Here is a 21,368-nt window from a genome sequence, read left to right as displayed (position 1 = left end):
TAGTTGTTTTCTGCATGTGTTTGTTTTAAGAATCATAACCAGAGAGGAATGAACTTCCTTTTCCCATTTGGTTGGATGTTACTAGGCTGTTCCTGCAGAAATATGCTGCATACTTTTCCCTGCTGTGTGCATCTCTTTGGAAGCATCACCTCTTCCTTTGTACAGTTGTCTCATATGGATGGTCCCAGCTTCCCCAGCAGTTTGTACAGCATGAGTGGATGCAAACTCATCCTGAGCGCTAATTTCTATGCTGATGAGTGGGTACTTTGTGGCATAAGAGCTCTACTACAAGGCTGAGTTCGACTCTAAGTCGTTTCCTCTTCCAGGCTGTGCAGTTTGATTCATTTTAAGTCATTTGCTATGGAAGGGTGGCCTGTGCAGGGGTGGTTTTGCCAGGGGCTGGGGCAGCATACATAGAAACTGATGGCTTTTTCAGATTTTGGCAATTCTTATGAAAGAAGTAAATAAGGTTTTTAGTTCTGTTCCTGAGGTGGATGAACATGGATGTGTTTGGGGGGTTTCTTGTTACAGAAGCACAAAAGAGAATTTGTCTCTCATCTGAAGGCTGAAAAAGCTGTCGTTGTTGCAGGAGTTCAGAATAGCAGCCTGCAGTTCGTGCCTCCTGCATGTGGAGGTGAAAGGATGGGCTGGATGACTTCCTGATTCCTGGAATAGCCCATCTCTGCTCTGATTCCTGCTGGCCTTGGCCTGCTATTTTCACTCACCTCTTATTCTATAGCTAGCATTTTGTGTTGGCATGGTTTAGCTTTGGTTTTTCATTTTTATCTGTCTCCTCGTGGATCCACAAGGGAGAACAGTAAATAGCTTTGGTTACGCACATGATTACTTTCACTAAAATTGTATCTTGCCCTTTCCCACCTTCTGAATTTGTTTTCTAAAGACATGGGAGCCTCTCTGGAGGCAAACCAAGAGTTGAATCTGAGCTCTGTGCAGAACACCTGGCTAAACTATTCCTGAAAGATGCTTTCTGTGGAGTCGTGGCTGGATGATGAGAGCTTAATTCTTACCTGTAATATATTTTCTATGACTAAGCTCTCTTAGGTTAAAGACACCTAACTGCCAAGTACTGACATATTTGATGTTAATTTTTTGGGCTTTACTAATCTTAGTAATGTCAGTTCTTATGTAGCAAACTCATCAAAGGATGTTGGGGAATATGGCAGCAGTGATTGGAGTTTGGGTCTGGAGTTAAAGGTTACAAGAAAAAGGACACGTCCTCCACAGAGACTTGGTGTTTTCCTTATAAAGCTGTGAATGTTAAAGGCCTTTATGAGAAAACCATTCAGTAGATGAAAAGTTTCCTAAAAACTGATAATATTAGATCAGCTTTTAAGAATTCGCTATATGCTTCCACCAAATACCAGACGTATGAGATCATAAGAGCCTTTAGTTTTAAGCTGTGTTCGTTGCTTGTGTGAGTAATCAGTAAGAGAGGTTTTTCAGAAAGCCACTGGGGTTATGGGATTTCTTAACTCTATAATGCCAAAATATTTAGTACTAAAATATGATGCTTTAAATGTAGCTGATCCATGTGTTGGTTTCTGCACTGTTGCTGGTAAAGTAACCACTGGTGGCTTAAGTTAGGGAACCATTTCAAAAGGCTGAATAAATGTGCAAATCCATTCCTGCAGCTTGGCAAAGGGATCCCTTAATAAAGGAGAAGCTGGGTGATGTGCTGAGAGCAGAGCTGAGCCTGCTGGGACAGGGCGTACAAAGCCAACAGCTCTCTGTGCTGCTGTTACTGGGCTTCCACTTCTGGTCTGGTGCTGTTCACTAACTGTAAGGAGCTGACCTGAATTTTGTCCATACGTTACATGCAGCTTATGCATTGTGTGGTCTGAAAGAAGGAACAGTGAGAAGTATGTGAGTGAAGTATTTGGATAGTATGTACCTAAACTTATTGATGACTCTGCTCAGTGATTTCTTTCCCACATCTGAGTGTTTGCATTATGGCATGTATCCAGAAATTAGAAGGCTGAACTCATCTGTAAGCACTGCTAGACACAAATGCTCTCTCTCCTGAAACCACTGGCTTCTCTAGCATTTCAGCAGAGTCCATTCTCACACTGTGCAGGAATAGCTCATGTGGCTTATTCTTTTAGGTGTAATAGTTGTCCAAAGAACTGTGCTAATTCTCTTTGCTTACAAGGAGTTTTTCACTTGTTGCTGGGAGCCTGGGCACAGTAATCAGCTGGCAGTAGAAGTGAACTTGGAAGAGATCTTGGGAGCCTGTTTCAGAAGTAGGGATGCTGATATCATGCTGCAGTGCAGCTCCAATCTGCTAAGGTAGTTTTTTGTTCATTTGATCAGGTTTTAAAAGAAAAATAGGGGGAGGGTATGCAAAGAGTTTCAATACACCAACGTGGCCGTCATGAGAGCAGCACTCCCTCGGCATGTGCACCATACTGGGTAGCTGTATACCAACAGCGGAGCTCTGTTGTGTGCAGTGCTTGCAAGTCCATCACCCTCCGGATGTGAGTCTGTGCAGGAAGAGGGGCATTTTTGTGAGGTCATTCCACTCATGTTCTATATTAAGAGAGACGGATTTCCTAATGGAGGCTTTCATTACTTGGAGCTTTAAGGGGAAATATCTGTGGAAGGAATGCTGGAAATACTCGATGCTGAGTGATGTATTTTTCTATATTTGATTTCTTCTTCATTTTCTGGACTACCTTCTGTATATTAAGAGGGTGACAAGTTTCTGTTAACCTAAAGTCACATAGCAAGGAGTTGATAACATTAAGGGTATTCCCAGTATTAATTCTACTGGGATTTTAGATGTAGTAGCTCATCTTTGTGCTTTGTAAGAGTGGCTCATGGAGAGGATAGTTTGTGTTATGTATATGCCAGCAACTATCAGAGGGCTGAAGTATTAAAGATGCATAGGCACAGTGGTTAGAATTTGTGCCCTACTTTCCTCATACCTTATAGTAAAGCTGTGTTCTTCAGTGTTGCATAGCAGGGGTAATGAGCCCGTGGGTATGGCGTGGTTCTGTAAGCTGGTTTTTGTTTGCTTATATTTCTGAGCACATTGAGTATTCTGAACATGAATAGGTGAACTTTGTGTTCTGGGGTGTTCTGTTCTGTTCTCACTTATGGGGAAGCTGTATTCATTGTGGAAATTCTTTGTAGGAGCAGTACATGGGGGAATGAGGTAAAGCTTGTGGCTTTTCTATGGAAGGGTGGCAATTGCACTGTCTTTCTCTGACCAAATATCCTAAGTTTGTAACTGTTAGTGACTGAGGTGGATCTGAACTCTGTGATTACCTTTCCCGTACTCTTAATATTATCTAACTTTGTTATTTTACTTTGTCAGTTTCCCCAGTGATACTGCATAATAAATGTGTACAGATCTGTGGGTGCTTCCTTAAGCTGCTTTTTGGGCTCCTTATGCTGCCATTCCCATAACATTTTGTATATTGCCAGCTAACATGAGGCTGAACAATGAATTAGGAGTTGGTTAATACTATGTCTTGGCCTATTTGATTTAATTGAAAATTACCTCATTTTGCTTTATTACAGGCATTTGGAAATGCAAAAACAGCACATAACAATAACTCCAGCCGTTTTGGAAAGTTTATTCAAGTCAATTATTTAGAGAATGGTGTTGTCCGAGGGTAAGTACAGCCTGAGATTCATCTGGAATTGGTCTGTGTGCTTCTAGGAATCTGTGAGGATTATGGTGTATCCAAAGCACTGACTTATTGAGGCTCTCAGGTGTGAGAATAGTTTGCCACTGTGAGATAAGTTTTTTGACACTATTAGCCAAATATGTATGCTGGTGCAGAGCTCATTTGAACTCTCTTGGCAGCTGCTCTCTGTTGTTTATGAATTGTTTTCTTTCATTTTATTTTAATTTATTTTTTTTAATTCTCCCCCTCATTCTTTTTTCTGTCTTTGTGACTCTTTAGGGCTGTTGTTGAAAAATACCTGCTTGAAAAATCTCGACTTGTTTCTCAAGAAAAAGATGAAAGGTAAGAGATCAGTTCTATTAAAAATGCCTTTAAACTCTCATTAGGATCATTTTCATGACAGAGAAACGTATTTGACTCTCTCTGTGTCTAGGAACTACCACGTCTTTTATTATTTGCTACTTGGAGTCAATGAAGAAGAGCGTAAAGAATTTCACCTTAAACAACCTGAAGATTATTCCTACCTCAATCAGGTAATCACAGGGTTCACAGATGCATTGGTAATTGCTGTCTTTCTCATGTTGTGCTAAAGATCTAAGAAAGTAGATTATACGTGTATCCTTGTGATGTTTGGGCTGCTTTGCATTTAAGGGGCTTTTTTTCCACAGTGTAACTTGAAAATTGAAGATGGGGAAGATCTCCGGCACGACTTTGAAAGATTAAAACAAGCAATGGAGATGGTTGGCTTTCTTTCAGCAACAAAAAAACAGTAAGTGGAGCTTTTCAGCATTTGTTATTGATACCTTGTTAATGTTTATGAACTGTAATAAAATGTGTGTGTGTGTGTTGGGAGCACATGCAGTTAAGTAGGAATCAAGGAGAGCTAAATATTTGTGAGCGCTTTTAGATGAATTCTTGAAACAGAGTTGGGTCTATTAATCTGTTATAATGAACTTTCACTCATAAGATAAGTTCTCATAAAGTGAATTTTTCTTCCCTAGGATTTTTTCAGTGCTTTCAGCTATTCTTTACTTGGGCAACGTGACGTACAAGAAGAAAGCTACAGGCCGTGATGAAGGATTGGAAGTAGGACCTCCTGAAGTGCTGGACATTCTTTCCCAGCTTTTGAAAGTAGAGTATTACTTTCCAGCTCTGCTGTTTAGAACAGCTGCTTGTTGTGCTTTACCTCAGCGTTTTGCTTGGATACGTGGTGGCCCAGCATGCTGTTTCTGTCTGTTTTATGATACTTCCATGACGTTCATCTTATGAGAGGTGGAAAGAATGAAAGTGATGAAATTATTGGGATTAGAGATGGAATGTAGCCTGTAGCATGGAAGTAGAATCTGCTTTACTTGCTAATCAGAGCTGAGCTGGAATAAGTATACTGGAGATGTGTGCTTTACCACCATAGGGGAGAATCTCAGTGAATCTAAGATGAGAATAATTTAGAGGAATTGAAGAACTTATGAAGCTGCTAATGTTTTCAATATCAACATGTTGATAGAAGGCTTGTATCTGTTTTCAAAGTGCTCGGCTTCTCTGAGGGCATAACCTCCACTGTTGCTATCAATGGTGAGTTGCAGGATGGCAGTAACTTTTGGTCTTGCTTGTTTTGAAGGTCAAACGTGAAATTCTAGTGGAAGTGCTGACAAAAAGAAAAACGGTGACTGCTAATGATAAACTTATTTTGCCGTATAGTCTCAGTGAGGTGAGTGAAAGAATACTAATGTAATTATTTTAATGAAATGAAGCTTGGTTCTTCTTGGCTACCCTAATGTGGTACACTTTCATATTTAGTAAGGGGTGTTAGGAACATGTGTAATTAGCATTAAAGGAAGGTTTTGTATTTATCTGTCTCTGGTAGCATTGTAACCTCTGAATGAAACAGGTCTAAATCGAAGCACTTTGTTTTTTAAAATGAAATGATGAATTTTGTTTTGTCTTCAGGCCATAACAGCCCGTGATTCAATGGCGAAGTCCTTGTACAGTGCTCTGTTTGATTGGATTGTTCTGCGAATTAATCATGCGCTCCTTAATAAGAAGGACATGGAGGAATCTGTTACAGTAAGTTTCTCACAAAAGCAGTAGACAGCTGTGTGTTCAGAGTGACAGAGAATACTATAAATGACATGTCCAGATATCTGAGATAAACCAAGAATCTTCTACAGTTTTAGTAGTAATTTTCTTTGTAATGTTTACTTTGCTCTGTTTTCACCATTGACATAACTGCTAAATAATCAAAATCTCTTAACAGTTATTCAGAAGTTATCAGTGAATACTAGCATCGTTTGTGATGGTTTGTTGTTGTGGGTTCCATACTCTGACAGATTGCTTAACTACATTTCCACATCTTCTTCCTTTAGTGTTTGTCCATTGGTGTACTTGATATTTTTGGGTTTGAAGACTTTGAAACCAACAGTTTTGAGCAGTTCTGCATAAATTATGCAAATGAGCAGCTTCAGTATTACTTTAACCAGCATATTTTCAAATTGGAACAGGTAAGGAGTCTGATTACAGACAAGTTACTGTTTCAGTAACTTTTCCTTACAGAGTGTTTTGAGTTTTGAAAGAGCTTTTAGATTGCATTTCTACAGAGACTTGGTGGCTTTTTTTGCTTTAGATTTGCACTTTTCTGTTTTGTGCCGAATCATAATTCTCTGGTTGCTCTGCTGAAAGAACGAAGTCATTCTGTAATATGTGGTATTTTTCAACAGTATGTAGATAACTTCAAACAAGCATTTTAAGGGAAAGAAAATTGCCAAACATACAGACTTCATATGTAAGCATAGCGTTGAGATCTCTGTTTTGTATCTTATGACAGAATTCTCTATGCAGGCCAGCTAGAGTAAATAGTTGCATTGTTTTCTTTTTCTAATACTGTTTCTCCAAATGAGTTCAGTTCTTGAATGCCCCATTTCCTGTATCTCTTACTGCACAAGGGCCCCTGGGAGGGAGTGGGCAGAGGGGTCTCTATATCTTTTAAGAAAGGCTTTATTGTTTATGGAAAGTGGTATTTCAGTTCTGCAATGTGACGTGCACACTGAGCAGTCTGTCATTAGTTTTAATTCTACCTACTTAAGAATAATCTATTTATATCATGCTCATAGAACATAAGAGCGTTGCTCTTTGTCTATTGTTAAATGTAGAGAAATTGCAGTCAATTTTCTGTTGGTTATCTTCTTTGCATTAGTAGCTTGTTCAGCTCACTTCTGCAGTCTTTTATGGCAGTAAGAAAAGCTGATGTTTTGGTTCCCTGTTTCATCAGGAATCTTGTTCTGTAAAGCATTTGATGCATTATCATTTCCACAGAAGTGCTTGGTATTTTCTTGTAAAAGCAATGTGTGCTGCTTCCTTAGGGAAGTTCTGCTGTTGATATTGTATAAGGCGTCATTGCCTGTTTTATAGCTTGCATGATTTCATGTGACAGTGCTATTTTGAAGTTCTGGATCTTCACGTTAAATACCTGTCACTTTTGATAATGCAAAAACTATGGGGAAAAGAGATGTCTTAAATTCCTCCAATATGTCTATCCAGGGTTTTAAATGTAATGCTGTAGTTGTAATGTCTGACTTCAACTCTGTGGACTGCTGGCCCCTCAAAAGCCATAACAGGACAAGGAACATTCTTTTACTGTTTTGGCTTTTAAGTAGTTCTGACTGTCCTAAATACCTGCTGCTGAGTGATTTCCCTATGTAGACCTTTCATCTGAACAATATGTCTGCTGTTCTGTTCTTATATTTTTCCTTATTTTGCTTCTGCTGCCTGAACTAACAAACTCAATTTGCTGTAGCTGTTCAAGAATGTCTTTTAAGCACTTAGATCATGGTGCATTAAGGGTATGCTGTACTGATGAGAGGATTTTCTTGAGCTACACAGGAGGAATATAAGAGTGAAGGGATCACTTGGCACGATATTGACTATACTGATAATGTGGCCTGCATTCACTTAATCAGCAAGAAGCCCACAGGTCTCTTCTATCTTCTGGATGAAGAAAGCAAGTAAGCAACAAATATCTTCTGGAAAGGAAAAAAAAAAAAAAAAAAGTGTGGAAGGGAACAGAAATATATCACTTGAAAGCAAACAAACGCCTCAGTGTTGTGGGAAGCAAAGTGTCATGACTCTGAGCTACAGTTATTTGTTTATGATGAGTCTAATATCCTAATGGTATAAATTGGTGATAAAAATTAAACCTTGGCTTGAGCAGGTTTGGAAACTTTCACTTTTCTATTTTATGATGGAATTATGATTACAGTTAAGTGCGTATCTGTGAGCCATTGGAAAATTAGGAGAGAAATGTGGTAAATTAACATGGTACCAACTAAGCTTGAGTGGTGAAGTGGGTGTCAGCATTGCTGGGCACTTTAAACCTCAGAATGTTCAGGATAGATGTAAAACTGTTTGTTTGGGTTTTTTTTCCATCCAAAAATGAAGATTCAAAGCAAACGTGTAAGTAGCAACTAAAATTTAGTGATCTTAATACAATGCTTTCCACAAGGTCAATAAATGTTCTTTAGTCTGTTGTCTTGTGCTTCGGCACTCATAACTGTATTTGAAGACAAACTGCTGACCCTTTCTGTTTTGTTTCCTAGTTTTCCACGTGCCACCAATCAAACTCTACTAGCAAAATTCAAACAGCAGCATGAGGAGAACAAGTTTTTCGTTGCAACCCCAGTAATGGAACCTGCTTTTATTATTCGACATTTTGCTGGAAAAGTCAAATACCAGATAAAAGTAAGTGACACACTTGATGGCCACAATAATAATAAAAATACTGAGAACAAACAAACCTTACCTCCTTGATAGTTTTGTCAGAATGTTGGAAGTTTGTGGGGAAGGGGATGAATCAAATATTCCATCAGATGTATTTTAGATTTTCTTAGACCTGAAGATAACGCTCACCACCACAGTTAGAGTTATTTAGAATACTTACTCTGAATAGTGATGAATATCTTGGGTCGAACCACAGTGCTGGGTGGTGTCTGCACGCCTGCTTTCTTAAGAGCTTGAGGTTCGGTGTTCCTGTTCTGCAGGATTTCAGAGAGAAGAACATGGATTACATGAGGCCAGACATTGTTGCTTTGCTGCGAAGCAGTGACAGTGCCTATGTTCGGGAGCTGATAGGAATGGACCCCGTCGCTGTGTTCCGCTGGGCCGTTCTACGAGCAGCTGTTCAGGCCATGGCTGTCTTTGCAGAAGCTGGACGCCAGAGAGCTCAGAAGACTGCAGGTATGATATGAAAAAACTTTCTGGAAATGCTTTCAAATACTCTCACATGGATGATGTTTATTGGCAGAACTGGTTACTGCAAAACCTTTCAAATGCAATCTTCATTTAGTACCAGAGACAAAACTAACTTCTGAAAATGACTTAATTTGTACATGCCAAGGAGACTGTCGCTTTTTATCTGAGTACATTCAAACTTGCTCTCCAATTATGGCATTGTTGCCAGCAGTCTGGGCCAAGTTTGAAATCCTATTATAAAAGATTGGGAAAATATTAAGAGTTCTAGTATGCATGGTTTTCTTATCATTGTTTTTAATCTTCATTGGTCTTCTCAGATTTCCTTAAAGTTTCAAATGAGTATTCAAGATGAACCTCAGACTAATTTTGAACAGCTTTTCTGATCAGCTGTAGTTTACTTGGTAGTAGTTGGGAATTTGAGGGAGAACAATGTGGTCTAGTTTGAAATCCAGGTCCTTGCATAGATACACTGCTTGTTGCTGTTGATGGGGGTTTTTTGTCTGTTATGCTTTTGTCTTTGCCAAAATACAATCTCTTGATTATTTCTTACCAGGAGTGGTGCGTCAAGGACCCAGAGTTCCCCTTGGAGAACTCCAGAGATCGAATACACCAGTAGAAAAAGTTTACCGGTGAGAAACACATGCTTAGCCTGCATCAGGATAATGATCTGAATTGCTGAATCACAGTTTCATGTATCAAATAACAACTAGATTTTCCCACAAGGGCATCAAGTTTTATTTCTTCTGTCTTGTTTTGTTTGACTTTCTGAACTGTATCACAGTGGTACTCTAACTTACTTTGTGTAGGACTCAATAGTACCAAATATTGGTGAGACAGCTTCAGTCCTGTTTACTACAGGATTTTTTTTGAATTCTCCATCTGCATTTTGTGTATGTTGCTTTTTAGCACTGTGTGTTCTGCTACAGCCAGTCTGTCACTGAAGATTTGTAGGAGCACTCATTTATTTTTTTAATGTGTTATGATATGATTAGGAGGAGGTGGGGCAAGTCCTGCAGAAGTGAGCTCCACACATGACTATATAGGCATCTGTGCCTTTCTGTTGTATATTTAGGTTTTATGCATGTTCCTTTTGCAGCCGCTCAATGCTTGATTTCTCATTTGATTGTTCTGAGGATTTCGATATAAATGCTTTTGAAGACATCATTTCTTTTTATGAAAACAAGAAGTAAGTAGAAACAGGCCTGGGCTTAAAGGCCAGAGAGGCACATTCCAGGACAGTCTGATTTTCTGAGCATGCTCTGTATAAAACTGAAGCCATGGAATGTAATACACATCAAGTAATGACTTCGTACTGTTTCATAATTACTTCATCCTGTGCAGTCTCTGTCATTTGTGGCAGCTAAGAATTAAAGATGCAATTCCATCTAGGTCATGTTTAAACTTAACCGTTTCCTTGCAATATTTTGAAAAAGAATCTTGATACTCTTAAAAATGTTCTGCAGTATCAGGGGAAACTGTTAGAGTTTTGTTGCTGCCTCAATGAGCAGCTCAGCACAGTGATAACATCTAAGTCAGAAGTGACTCTTACACTTCTGTTATTTTTGGTTTGTGCCTCTCTGGAGAGAAAAGAAGGTAAGTTCTATGCCAAGACGCAACACTCCACAGGCATGGTGCATGCTTAAAATAATGGAATCTGCCACAAATTAGGGACCATCCCAGGCTTACTTTGAAAAGCTAAACTTATAAATAAATTTGAAGTGGAAATAATGAGATCACGTTGTAACGAGACTTCAAATATTCCTGTAATGGCTAGTTTCTACTTTGCTTATCTCATGGGACTCTGCTTACACAGCATCATTTTCATAGTGAAATTTATACATTAATATGTACTGCTTGATTACAGAGAAGCCTTCATCTATCTGAAAGGGCTACTTGGCTTAATAAGAAGGTCCTTAGCATGTGAACTGCATTTGGTTAAATTCTCCTCTCTGTACTCAAAATTGATGGCTCATGAATTCAGATGAAAAGGTAGAATGAGAAAATATGTGACTCTGGTTACTAAATTTTAAGGCACTCAAATTAGTAAGTGCTGACTTGACATCACAATCATTCACGTTTAGGAAAAAGTAGTCTGGGATTGACCTGCTACTGTTTGGAGCACACTTGGTGATGGGATCTCTTATTTTTTTTTAACTCCTGTTTTCTCCTTCATGCCCATGTGTCTTTGTTTGCCATCTTTGTTTTGCTGTGAATCATTTTAGAGACATGCATGAGCAAATCATCGCAAGTATAAAAGGACTTCCATGGCAGGGAGATGATCCCTGTAAGCTGCTTCGGTCACTCAATCGACTCCAACACCGCTCCCACTTCATGTGAGTTCAGGTGCTCTAGGTTTTGCTTTGAAGGTGCATTAATAACCAAGCACTTATTCTAACCCATAAAACATATACTTGTCCCAAGTCTTTGCTCTGTACAACCAAATAGAAGTTAAGAACAAAGTATAAAAGTTACATAGAATGCTTTGTTCCTTTGCATAAGTTGCGTTTGTCACATAAACTCAAGTATGTTGTGCAAGTTTGTTGTGAAACTTTTGATAATTTGACCTCTTACAAATTAAAACTGATAGTTTCCTGAAATTCAGGATGGCAGTGATATGCCTGGGTTAAGTCTCTACCTGTGTGCAGCTGTCCGTGTGTGAGGAAATCAGTCTGTGGTCTGTTGTATAAAACTAAATGTAAAGTAGTTGGCACAGAGTTGGAGCTTGCTTTGCATCAAGGTGTTAATATGTCCTGAATTAGGAGGATTTGATCTGCAGCTTTGCTTCCGACGGCTTCATGTTCTAGTTGAGTGTTTGAGGATGTGATTTATGCCTGAGGTTTGTGTACTGCCTCAGGAAGTTCAGCGATCTCAGAGGTATCAGAATTCACAGGTGGAGTTCTTGGGTGGATGTTGTTCTTCTGTGAGTGGTTCTGGTGCAAGCAGTGATAACTTCTGAATGAAGTATTTTTACTTCATATGGCCTGAGTGTGCAGCATTCATTGACTATAGCTGACTAAATAAAAAACCTTGCACAAAAACAGCCTGTAGTTTTTAATAACTTCAGAGATTTTTGACAGGAGCTTCCAATACCTACGGTTTATTTTAAAAAAAATTAAAAACATCTTGCAAAGCAGTTTGCATTTCTTGCATTAATCACTTATAAATGCTCTATGCATGAACACATCCTGATGTTGTGCTTGTTTTCTTCTGCCTTTCTTCTTGCTTCATAAATTGCTCCTCTTATGGCTTGCTGAAGTACCCAAAATCACATCTGTGTTTTTCATAATTATCTTCAATATTTTAACAGGAAAAGTAAAGCTATCAAACAAAAGCAGATCATTCCAAAGGTGAGGTTATTTGATAAATTTCTCTCATTTGGGGTTTTTCACATTGTGAATATTTAGAGCTCACTTCAGAAAACGTTCCTTTGTGATTGAGGGAAGTTGTATCGTTTATCCTCTAAATTTTCCCTTTTGATAATCAGAAGTATGGGTGAATATCCACCTTTATAAGAATATCTGAACAAGGAAAAAAAAATATGGGTTTTCATCTGTGTAATTGGACTAGAGATGCTGTAAATACGTAAAACCTTCTTCTAATCAAGTCATGGAAGGCAAACACAGAAATTATGTAGCTCACTTTTTGTTTTTGGGACGGGGCAATGGAAAAGTTTCAACCTTAAGTTGTTTTTCTCTGAAAATAATAGTCTTGAAGTGTAGCACGTCATTGTATGTGAGGCTAAGCAGCTTCATTCAGCAGCAAGCTTCAGTCTTGCTTGCTTTTATGCAGATAAATATTTCCACTTCAATTAAGGAACTTACATTTTATGTTCATTGTGAAAACTTTCTTCTAGAATTTGTTGGATTCCAAATCTCTGAAGCTTATAGTGAGCATGACTCTACATGATCGGACTACAAAATCCCTCTTACACTTGCACAAGAAAAAGAAACCCCCTAGCATAAGTGCACAGTTCCAGGTAGGTGACTGTTGCTGTACACACTTCTAGGTGCACTCTCACCTTGTGAGAACAATCTCAGCTGATCTAACTTGAAAAATAAAATGTTCTTTAACTTGGATTTTTTTTTTTTAACGTAGGCTTTGTTACTTTAATGGAGTTAGACTGCAGTTAGAAATTATCCTTATGCTATGAAATGTGCTCGTTGTCTGTGCAATCAGCCTCATTCTTGTGTGCATATCCAGTGCTACTCTGAAAGGATGTGTACACTCTACTTTGCATCATCCTAAAAAAAGTCTGAAAGCAAGAACCACTGTGCAGGATGGAAGAATTTCCATACTGGATGAATTAGGATTTGTGTAGCCTTAGGACCTCAGATTTCTGAGGGAGTAGCTGTTCTGCTGTCAAATGCAACTTAAAATACTGATTCCTAGAAAAATATCCAGAAATGTTTTTTTCATTTCAGACTTCACTTAATAAATTATTGGAGACATTGGGGAAAGCTGAGCCATTCTTCATCCGTTGTATCCGCTCCAACGCTGAGAAGGTAAGAATGCCTTAAGAACTGAACTGATGAGAGTGCTGAGGATTGAAGTCTTCTGGCTCTGTAATATGTCTCTCTTGACTTGTTCACTGACATTTTGTATAAAGATGAAAGGTAGCCAGGATGTGCTTTTTTTTCTTTCTTTCTTTCTGCTAAAGATTGCAGGACTCCTCAGGCAGTTTTTAGCTGTTGACTTCTGATTTTTTTCAGAAAGAAATGCTCTTTGATGAAAACTTGGTGCTTCAGCAGTTAAGGTACACTGGCATGCTTGAAACTGTGCGAATCAGAAGATCTGGTTATAGTGCCAAGTATACATTCCAGGTATGTGAAAAGCTGGAATTGGATAATGCTTTTAAGAAGCATCTGCTGCTGCTGGAAAAACATGTGTTATTTTAGAGTCCTTTGTGGCTCTGTATGGAGTTCATGACCACTTGAGATAGCTGTAGGAATTCATTAGGGTTTTGTCAGAGCTGCCTGCTGACAAGTTGTAGTGTGGACTACTGTATGAGTCATCTGCCAGTATGTTGTTCTACTTGTTGCACAAAGGAAAGCATTCCAAGAGCTGTGTTAGAAGTGTAAACAGTCAGTGCTGCACATTGCCTCTATATGTTAATTTGTTTTCTGTAGAACACTTTGTAGTTATGAAGATCACCTCAGACATGATCTGTAACTTCAGCTGGGGGCTGCAGGAAGCTCACATTTCACAATGGAGAAAATACCTCAGTTTGGAGTGAGAAATAAGTACTTTCATATCCCTGTGGCTCAGATGTTTTAATTTTAGAAATACAATTGAAACTCTGAACTTATGAATTGACTTCTAACTTTGATGTCTTGATGTCTCTGCTTTTTGCAGGAATTCATAGATCAGTTTCAGGTGCTGCTTCCCAAAAATGCCAAAGCCTCTAAAGAAGACATTTTTGCTTATTTGAGTAAACTAAAATTGGATAAAAACAACTGTCAAATAGGGAAGACCAAGGTCAGTTAAAACTTTGTCTTCCAAGAAGAAACACTCGTATACCCTATATTCAGTGCAGCTGATTTACAACTGTTGCTTCTTTTTCTGTGATGTATATTTTTAACTTGTAAGTGTTGGTGCTGGTGTTAGTAGTTGTCTTGTTTTTTGATGCTGACCTGTCTTCCTACAGCACAGCACAATTCTTTACTGTAAGGGTATGACTTTTAGAGAAATGGTTGCTATTGGTATTTGTCCAAGAGATCAGTGGTTGTCTTAAAATGGTTCTGTGATTTGAATACCATTCACACAGATATGTTTTAAAATCCTCACACTGAAATTGGATTAATTACTTTTGGGAATGCTAATTGCTGTCAGCTGTGAAGGTTTGCTAAGTGGAGATATCTCCAATGGTGACTGAAATGTTTGTTGATGAACCTTTTCATTGTTTTTAACTGAGCAGGTTTTTATGAAGGAGGCTGAGCGACAAATACTACAGGATACACTACACAAAGAAGTGATCAGGAAGATCATTCTCCTCCAGAGCTGGCTCAGGATGGTTTTAGAAAGGAGACGCTTTCTCCGAACACGGCAAGCAGCCATTGTTTTACAGGTATCTGAGAACTGTTAATCTATTTTTCTTAAAACAAACAACCCTTCTCTCAGCAATAACTCTCCCTACCTTGGAGTGCTCCTCACTCACTTCAGAAATTTCCCTTCTTAGGCTTGCTGGCGTTCCCGCTGTGTTAGGAGGGCTCTGCAAAGGAATAATGCTGCCATTTACATTCAGTCAGCATGGCGAAGATACAGGGAGCAAAAAAGTTACCTTGAACAGAGGAAGAGAATTTGTCTTGTGCAAGCCATGGTCAGAGGGTATCTTCAGCGTAAGAGGTAAAGGAAGAGGAGCATTATGGCATATAAATGTGCATTTCAACTACTTAGCTATGTTACTGCATCTCCAGCTTTTAGTTCTGTGTGATAGCCAACTTCATAAAGGACAAAACAATTACTTCCATGTGGCCCTGCAATCAGCATGAAGTGGCCAGTGGAAATTGGTAAAGCCTTTCATACTTGAACATTATTCAGCTGAGATGCACTGATGTATGCCAGTGCTAACAACCAGTCCTCTATGAGGTTATGTTGGAACTGTACGTGTGTTTGTACTTAAAGCCTTTATTGTTATTTAGTCTGTGTTTAAACTAATAAGTATCTTTCATAACCACTGTGCATTAAATAGACTATTTTCATCTTCACAGATTTCAGAAAATGGTTATGGAAAAGCAGAAAGCTGAAGAAGAGCAGAGAAAAATGCAGGAAGCTCAAGAGAGAGAGAATGATATGAGCAAGGATGAGGGCAGTGAAGCAAAACCAGATCAATTGCCTGTGAAACACGAGTCAGCAGAGCTGGATCAAGTTGTTGAGGGTAAAGATGAAGTTCCAAGTGAGCAAACCGAAAACCTGGGCTCATCTGAAACAGCCACATTGCCTCAGAAGAATGTGATAGAGGGCTCTGAGAAAGTAACGAGCAGCCGAGAGAAACGTGAATTTCGCCGGCAGAGGGGGCTGGAACATAATGAGCTACAGAATAAGCATGTCCAGTTTTCCTTTGAAGGAGGAGCTTTACTGTGTCTTGAAGAGCAAACCTCTTCTGAAGAGGCCCTGGAAAACATTCTGGAACCAAAAGAGTCCAGAGAACAAGATGTTGTCCTACAAGGAAGCAATGAGAAAGAACAAAATGCAAATGATGGAAAGGCCATTTCAGACACACCACTGTTAAGTGAGATAAAAGAAAGTAGCTGTAGTCCTGAGCAACCACCTGCATTGGAAGGTGAAGGAGTAGATAAGACTGTTAACAGAGGGATGAAAACACAAGAGAACCAAAATAGCCAACTGAAAGTCAGCCAGAGCTGTCCTGAAAGGCCAACAAATCTTGCACTGAATCTTGAAAACACGCTACTTGCTACTGGGAGCTTTCAAACTCCAGCTGAATCTTGGGGAGATAAAAACAGACGGCCTGTTCAGAAGGAAACCAAGGATCTGGATAGTCCTACTTCTTCCCAGATCCAGAGATATGTGGATGACCCAGGAAAACTGAAGTATAAGAGAGAAAAATGGAAAGGAAAGAGGCAGTCTGATGCTGGTCAGAATGATATGCTGAGCCAGTCTTTGGATGGAAGAACACGTGCAGATCAGTCTCCTCAGGATCAACTAGAGTAAGGACAGTTTCCTATTATCTTGAATTTTTCAGAGAAAAGCTGTCTGTAATGTTTCAGAATAGCTGGGGAGCTCCTGGTGAATCCAGTACATCTGTCCATGGAAGAAAACAGAGTGATGAGCAAGTGCTGCTTTTTCTTGCCCCTTAGTCCTGTTCTCTGCAAAAGATACAGATTTCTGCCTGGACAAATGGAGAGAGAGAATCAGGTTCAGTTAGTGTCTGGAGTGTATTTGCTTGTCTATTGCATCCAATAGAAACAAGCTTTTAGGGACTGCAATTTGCAAGCATCACCCCTCTTTTACATCTGTATGAAATCCAGCATGCTCCTTTGTTGTTGGTTTTTTTTTTGCTTCTCAAGTACTTTTTAAAAGTTTCAAAGGGACTGGCAAGGATTCTCTCTCAGGTGTTGGGGTTATTATGGGTTATCTAAAAGATGTGAAGTATTGGCAGGCTACAGACTTCAATATTGAAGTGCATATTCTAAAACTAATCTTATAACATTGCAGAAAGAAGGGGACTTCATCTTCATTAAATGATCTCTCAGTGCTGGCCCATGCTGCCACAAGTCAGGTACTTTGATATTGTGCATATTTACATTTCATTGTCCTTGTTTATAAAGCTTGAAGACTTGTGAATAACTGGCTGTAGTTCTGTGTGCCTGAGTTCCTTTCTGTTGAAGTCTAGCTTTAAATCCAGATAAAATAATTTCATTTGCAAATGTTATACAATCAGAAAACTAAATTTTTAACAAGTGGATGCCTAAGCAAATAATTAAATACACTTGGATGTCAGTTTAGTGAGCTAATATCTATTAGCTGAAGTGCTTTGTCTTGATGAGGTAATCTTTTTCACCACTATAGTTTTTGAAAGTATATTAAGAATCTCTTACAATCAATTTGTAGTTTTTTTTTTTTACTTCTTCTCTCTTCTGTAGCAATCACCAGATGCAATAGAAGAAGAAAAAGGCAGCAAGAAATATCTTTTGCAAAAGAAGTCGAGTGACCTACCTACCTCTGATTCAGTTGTTTCTATGCAGCCAGCAAGCCAGCAAATAGATGCCAAGTATGTATTCTTTGTGTGACTGTGGGCTGTCTCTAAGAAAATGGAAAAAAGGAGCCTTGGTACCCCTTGGTATTTCAATTGGACATCTTGAGAGCATGACTGGAGAGACTGGTGTTGATCTCAGCTATGTGAGTGGTTGTGCTGCTGGTTGATTTGGTCTTTGTGTTTAACATAAGTGTGATATTTGACCGACCCTGTTGAGAAGCAGATTCTCCGCTCCTTGCATAACATGCATTTTTAAACCTGTTCTTTTTGACTTAAACAACATAAAAGCTCTGATCAAAGGTCTGTGTAGTGTACAGACTTAAGAATGAGACAGCAAGGGACAGTAAGTGTATATTTCTTTTGCCCAGCCAGCTTCCCAGCGTTTGGCATACTGCAGCTTAGGGACTTCCTGAGCCAGATGTGGTGTCTTGGAGATGAGATTTGTATGTTGAAAGTAACTCTCTGGTAAATATTATGCCCAAATGTGCTTTCATGCTGCCTGTTCCGGTGCTCAGTTTTTATGCAGGTTGAACAGAGTAAATATCCACAGTATAAATTATTATTACTGTGAACATTAACTGTTGTTATGAGCCTTTTCTTTTAAGAGAGTTAGCTTCATTCTGGATGTGACAAACCTGCATCTGCTTCATGTTCAGGTCTGCTTTCAAAAGTCCTCTGCGTAGACTTTTGGGGAAAAAGCCAGACAAGAAAATCCCAAAGGAGTATCCTGATGTGATTGATGAAGGAGATGGACTCTCACTCACTTCGTGCATCTTGTTTCCAGAAATGGGAGGAGCACAGAAGGTTTCTGAAGGTGAGTTTCTATGACTTGATCACTGTCTTGCTAATACCACATCTGTAATGTGTTGCTTGGAAACAAATACTGCAGAATTCAGTCACCCTGTTCTAGAATACAAATTCATTTATTTCCCAGCTTCTTCTGGGCAGCCAAGTCGTATCCAGGCAGGGGAGCGCCATGTGAAGGAGAGCAGTAAAACAAAGAAGAACCGCACTATTAAGATCAGCAAGGTCTCAAATGTGTCTCAGAATTCTATAGTCCGTGAGATTGCAAATGCCAATGAACTGAAGCATCTTGATGAGTTCCTTCTAAACAAGGTAAAATTCACTCCACTATCATAAAATTCAGGTGTGTGCTTATTGTTTGTGTAGGGTTTTAAAGATGACTCTTCTAGGTGCAAGGTTATACTGTGATTTAAAGCAAAGGAGAATTTATTTGATAAATTTGATGCATTGAGTCTGTATCTTAGTCCTTCCTATCCCTTCCTTCAAGCTTTTGCATGCATTATATTAAATGCGGGTTGTATTCATGTTAGTCCTTCGTGTGCAAACAAGTGTGCAGCAGAAGTTGTTCCTCCCACCCCCAGAAAAAAAAAGGGGAAAAAAAAGACTTTTAAGGAAGTTCTGACTCCTATTTGTGTGTCATCACAGTGCATTAGGAAATGTGTTTCTTTAGATCATTGGAAAGGTCCTAAATGACTCAACCTGATAACAAATTTAACACTGCTTGGTTGTTCCTTTAAAGACACTTGATATGGATATATTTGCGTTTTAGATCAATGACTTGCGCTCCCAGAAATCTGGTGTTGAATGCTTGTTTTTTGAAGCCACTGAGAAGTTTAGAGGAAATATCAAGACCATGTACTCTGCTCCTGTAAGTAGGAAATCTCAGTAAAGTTAAAAAAAACAACAATCAAACCACAAACTGATGGGTAATAAATGAATGAAGTGTGCTGTTTAAATGTTTGACCTACAGCTCTTTAACAAAGCAAATCAGCCATTCCTAGTAGAGAATTCAAGGCTATATTAAACTTGATAAACATGTTATGGTTCTGATGTAGTCTTAAGGAGTCTGCTTTGCTTCCCTTTTCTCATTCATTTTCTGTAACTCGCTTTGAGAAATGCCTGGATATTGCTGTCTTCAGCCCCTTCACACTGCTGTATTTAATTACCAAAGAGAGCTGCCAACACCTTTTCCAATACTCTTCCGACTCAGACTTGTCTCAACCAAGTGCCCTTCTAGAGTGTAGTATGGAACAGTAGTAACTTATTTCCTGTTGTGAACTGTTGCATTTTACTTTAATCACAAGCAGACTTTTTCACCTCTGCAAGTGAATGCTTAAGTATCTGAAATCTGTATCAACTGTATGTGAAAAGACTGCCTTCTCAATAGTAATTTTTCCTCCTTTTTAGAATGGGCAAATCCACGTTGGCTACAAAGATCTGGTGGAAAACTACCAGCTTCTAGTTACAAATCTGGCCAAAAAAAGGGAAGAGAAAGAAGTGAAGCTGGTTTTGAATCTCTTCCAATCCCTTCTAGATGAATTCATCAGAGGATATACAAAAAAAGAAGAATCTGAACAGCCCAAGGTATAAAACCTACAGTGCTACTGACTTGCAGGATGTCTCAACTATGTTACTCTCCTGGGATAAGGAATCTGAAAGCTTCCCAGTGGCATCATCCTTGATTACTTAGGAAATGTTTTTCATGCACATATCGCCTATGTGACCATTTTTGAATGCTGGTACATGACTATGAAACTAGTAGCTATTTAGCTTGATCTTAATGTTCTTAGAATCTTAAAATGTTGTCATTTTGTATTTGCTGAAAACTTAACTCCAAAACACTTAAAGAAATGTTGAAATTGCTTAGTCATCAGGCAGTGAGCTCCACTGGATTTTAGGAGGTTCACAGTGTGGGCTCAGGTAAACCTATACAAGTTAAAGCTGCAATGTAGTGTCTCTACTATCTGGAGGTGAAGTAGAGTCTGGTAAACTGAATAGGAAAAAAGGGAGTGGAATTTCTGGATTATGAAGGCTAATGCCTGTTCTGTACTTCACTGCAGCAAACCAAAGCCCAGAAGAAGAAGCGAAAACAAGATCGTGCAGTAAGTACTTTCCTTTTTTGCAATGCTCAGAGTCCTCAGCTGTAGCCTGAGAACACAGGGAGAACACTGTTTCTACAGCATGGTTTTTGTACTGAGATGTCTGCAGCATCTTTTTGAACTCAATTACTTTCTCAGATGTGGCACTGTTTAAAAACAAATCAACTGTTAAAACATTAATAACAAACTAATAGGTAGTGTTTGTATCGTGCTGATGAACTTGAACCAAGGCAGCAAATCAGTTAGGAAATGACTCAGCAAACTCTTATAATGGCTTATGCTAAAGTGAAATTCTGTTTCAGAGTCAAAATCATCAGCTGTAATTACAAAAATAAGAGAATCCAAAACAGGGTGTCTGCGGTTTTCTTGTTTCTTTCTTTGCTTTAAACTGTTATTTTAAAGGATGGTGGGGGAAAGTCCATTGTTTTCTCTGTGTCTTCCATCAGATTGAAGAACACAATGGTCATGTATTCACGAACTACCAAGTAAGCATTCGGCAATCATGTGAGCACTGCTCATCATACATCTGGCCCATGGAAAAGGCCTGTCTCTGCAGTGGTGAGTGAAAATCTCTCATTCTTGCTGCTTAATTAAAAAATCAACAGTCTTAGGTTGCACCAGTTGAGGTTTAGACTGGATACTGGGAAGAGTTTCTTTACAGAGAGGGTGGTCGAGCATTGGAATGCGTTGCCCAAGGAAGTGGTGGAGTGTCCATCCGCAGAGGTATTTGAGAGGCGTGTGGGTGTGACACCACAGGATATGGTTTAGTGATGGGATTTGATAGGTCAGGGCAATGGTTGGACCTGGATTTTGTGGGTCTTGTGGGTCTTTTCCAGCCTAAATGGTTCATGAAGACGT

The 21,368-nt window shown here is 39.1% G+C and overlaps 1 protein-coding gene and 1 long non-coding RNA gene across 14 annotated transcripts in view; one reads left to right on the top strand and one right to left on the bottom strand.

Moving 5' to 3' along the window:
- The window catches only part of MYO9B (myosin IXB), a 40,049-nt gene that overhangs the window by 13,169 nt on the left and 5,512 nt on the right, over nt 1–21,368 (top strand). For 7 of the 13 annotated variants that reach the window (XM_032441039.1, XM_032441040.1, XM_032441041.1 and 4 more), the window contains exons 3-32: nt 3,544–3,638; nt 3,933–3,995; nt 4,087–4,186; nt 4,322–4,422; nt 4,655–4,784; nt 5,272–5,361; nt 5,601–5,717; nt 6,017–6,151; nt 7,530–7,651; nt 8,243–8,384; nt 8,684–8,879; nt 9,448–9,523; nt 9,991–10,080; nt 11,117–11,227; nt 12,202–12,241; nt 12,748–12,870; nt 13,316–13,396; nt 13,604–13,714; nt 14,247–14,369; nt 14,809–14,958; nt 15,070–15,236; nt 15,602–16,558; nt 17,067–17,130; nt 17,495–17,622; nt 18,264–18,421; nt 18,542–18,723; nt 19,181–19,279; nt 19,819–19,995; nt 20,472–20,513; nt 20,957–21,068. In XM_032441039.1, the coding sequence (XP_032296930.1) occupies nt 3,544–3,638; nt 3,933–3,995; nt 4,087–4,186; nt 4,322–4,422; nt 4,655–4,784; nt 5,272–5,361; nt 5,601–5,717; nt 6,017–6,151; nt 7,530–7,651; nt 8,243–8,384; nt 8,684–8,879; nt 9,448–9,523; nt 9,991–10,080; nt 11,117–11,227; nt 12,202–12,241; nt 12,748–12,870; nt 13,316–13,396; nt 13,604–13,714; nt 14,247–14,369; nt 14,809–14,958; nt 15,070–15,236; nt 15,602–16,558; nt 17,067–17,130; nt 17,495–17,622; nt 18,264–18,421; nt 18,542–18,723; nt 19,181–19,279; nt 19,819–19,995; nt 20,472–20,513; nt 20,957–21,068 (4,282 nt within the window). Of the gene's footprint in view, nt 1–3,543; nt 3,639–3,932; nt 3,996–4,086; nt 4,187–4,321; nt 4,423–4,654; nt 4,785–5,271; nt 5,362–5,600; nt 5,718–6,016; nt 6,152–7,529; nt 7,652–8,242; nt 8,385–8,683; nt 8,880–9,447; nt 9,524–9,990; nt 10,081–10,484; nt 10,488–11,116; nt 11,228–12,201; nt 12,242–12,747; nt 12,871–13,315; nt 13,397–13,603; nt 13,715–14,246; nt 14,370–14,808; nt 14,959–15,069; nt 15,237–15,601; nt 16,559–17,066; nt 17,131–17,494; nt 17,623–18,263; nt 18,422–18,541; nt 18,724–19,180; nt 19,280–19,818; nt 19,996–20,471; nt 20,514–20,956; nt 21,069–21,368 lie in introns of all 13 variants that reach the window. The other 6 variants (XM_015886179.2, XM_015886172.2, XM_032441043.1 and 3 more) reach the window with 4 other exon arrangements.
- LOC116652449 lies at nt 7,586–15,107 on the bottom strand. The gene is made up of 3 exons (XR_004305464.1): nt 15,028–15,107; nt 8,584–8,677; nt 7,586–7,669 (listed from the first exon to the last, which is right to left on the bottom strand). It is a non-coding gene; the product is annotated as an uncharacterized LOC116652449 (long non-coding RNA).

The sequence above is a fragment of the Coturnix japonica genome, chromosome 28 (genome assembly GCF_001577835.2).
Source record: "Coturnix japonica isolate 7356 chromosome 28, Coturnix japonica 2.1, whole genome shotgun sequence".
NCBI lineage: Eukaryota > Metazoa > Chordata > Aves > Galliformes > Phasianidae > Coturnix > Coturnix japonica.
Note: the sequence above shows the minus strand (reverse complement) of the source record. Positions and strands in the feature narration are given on the sequence as shown.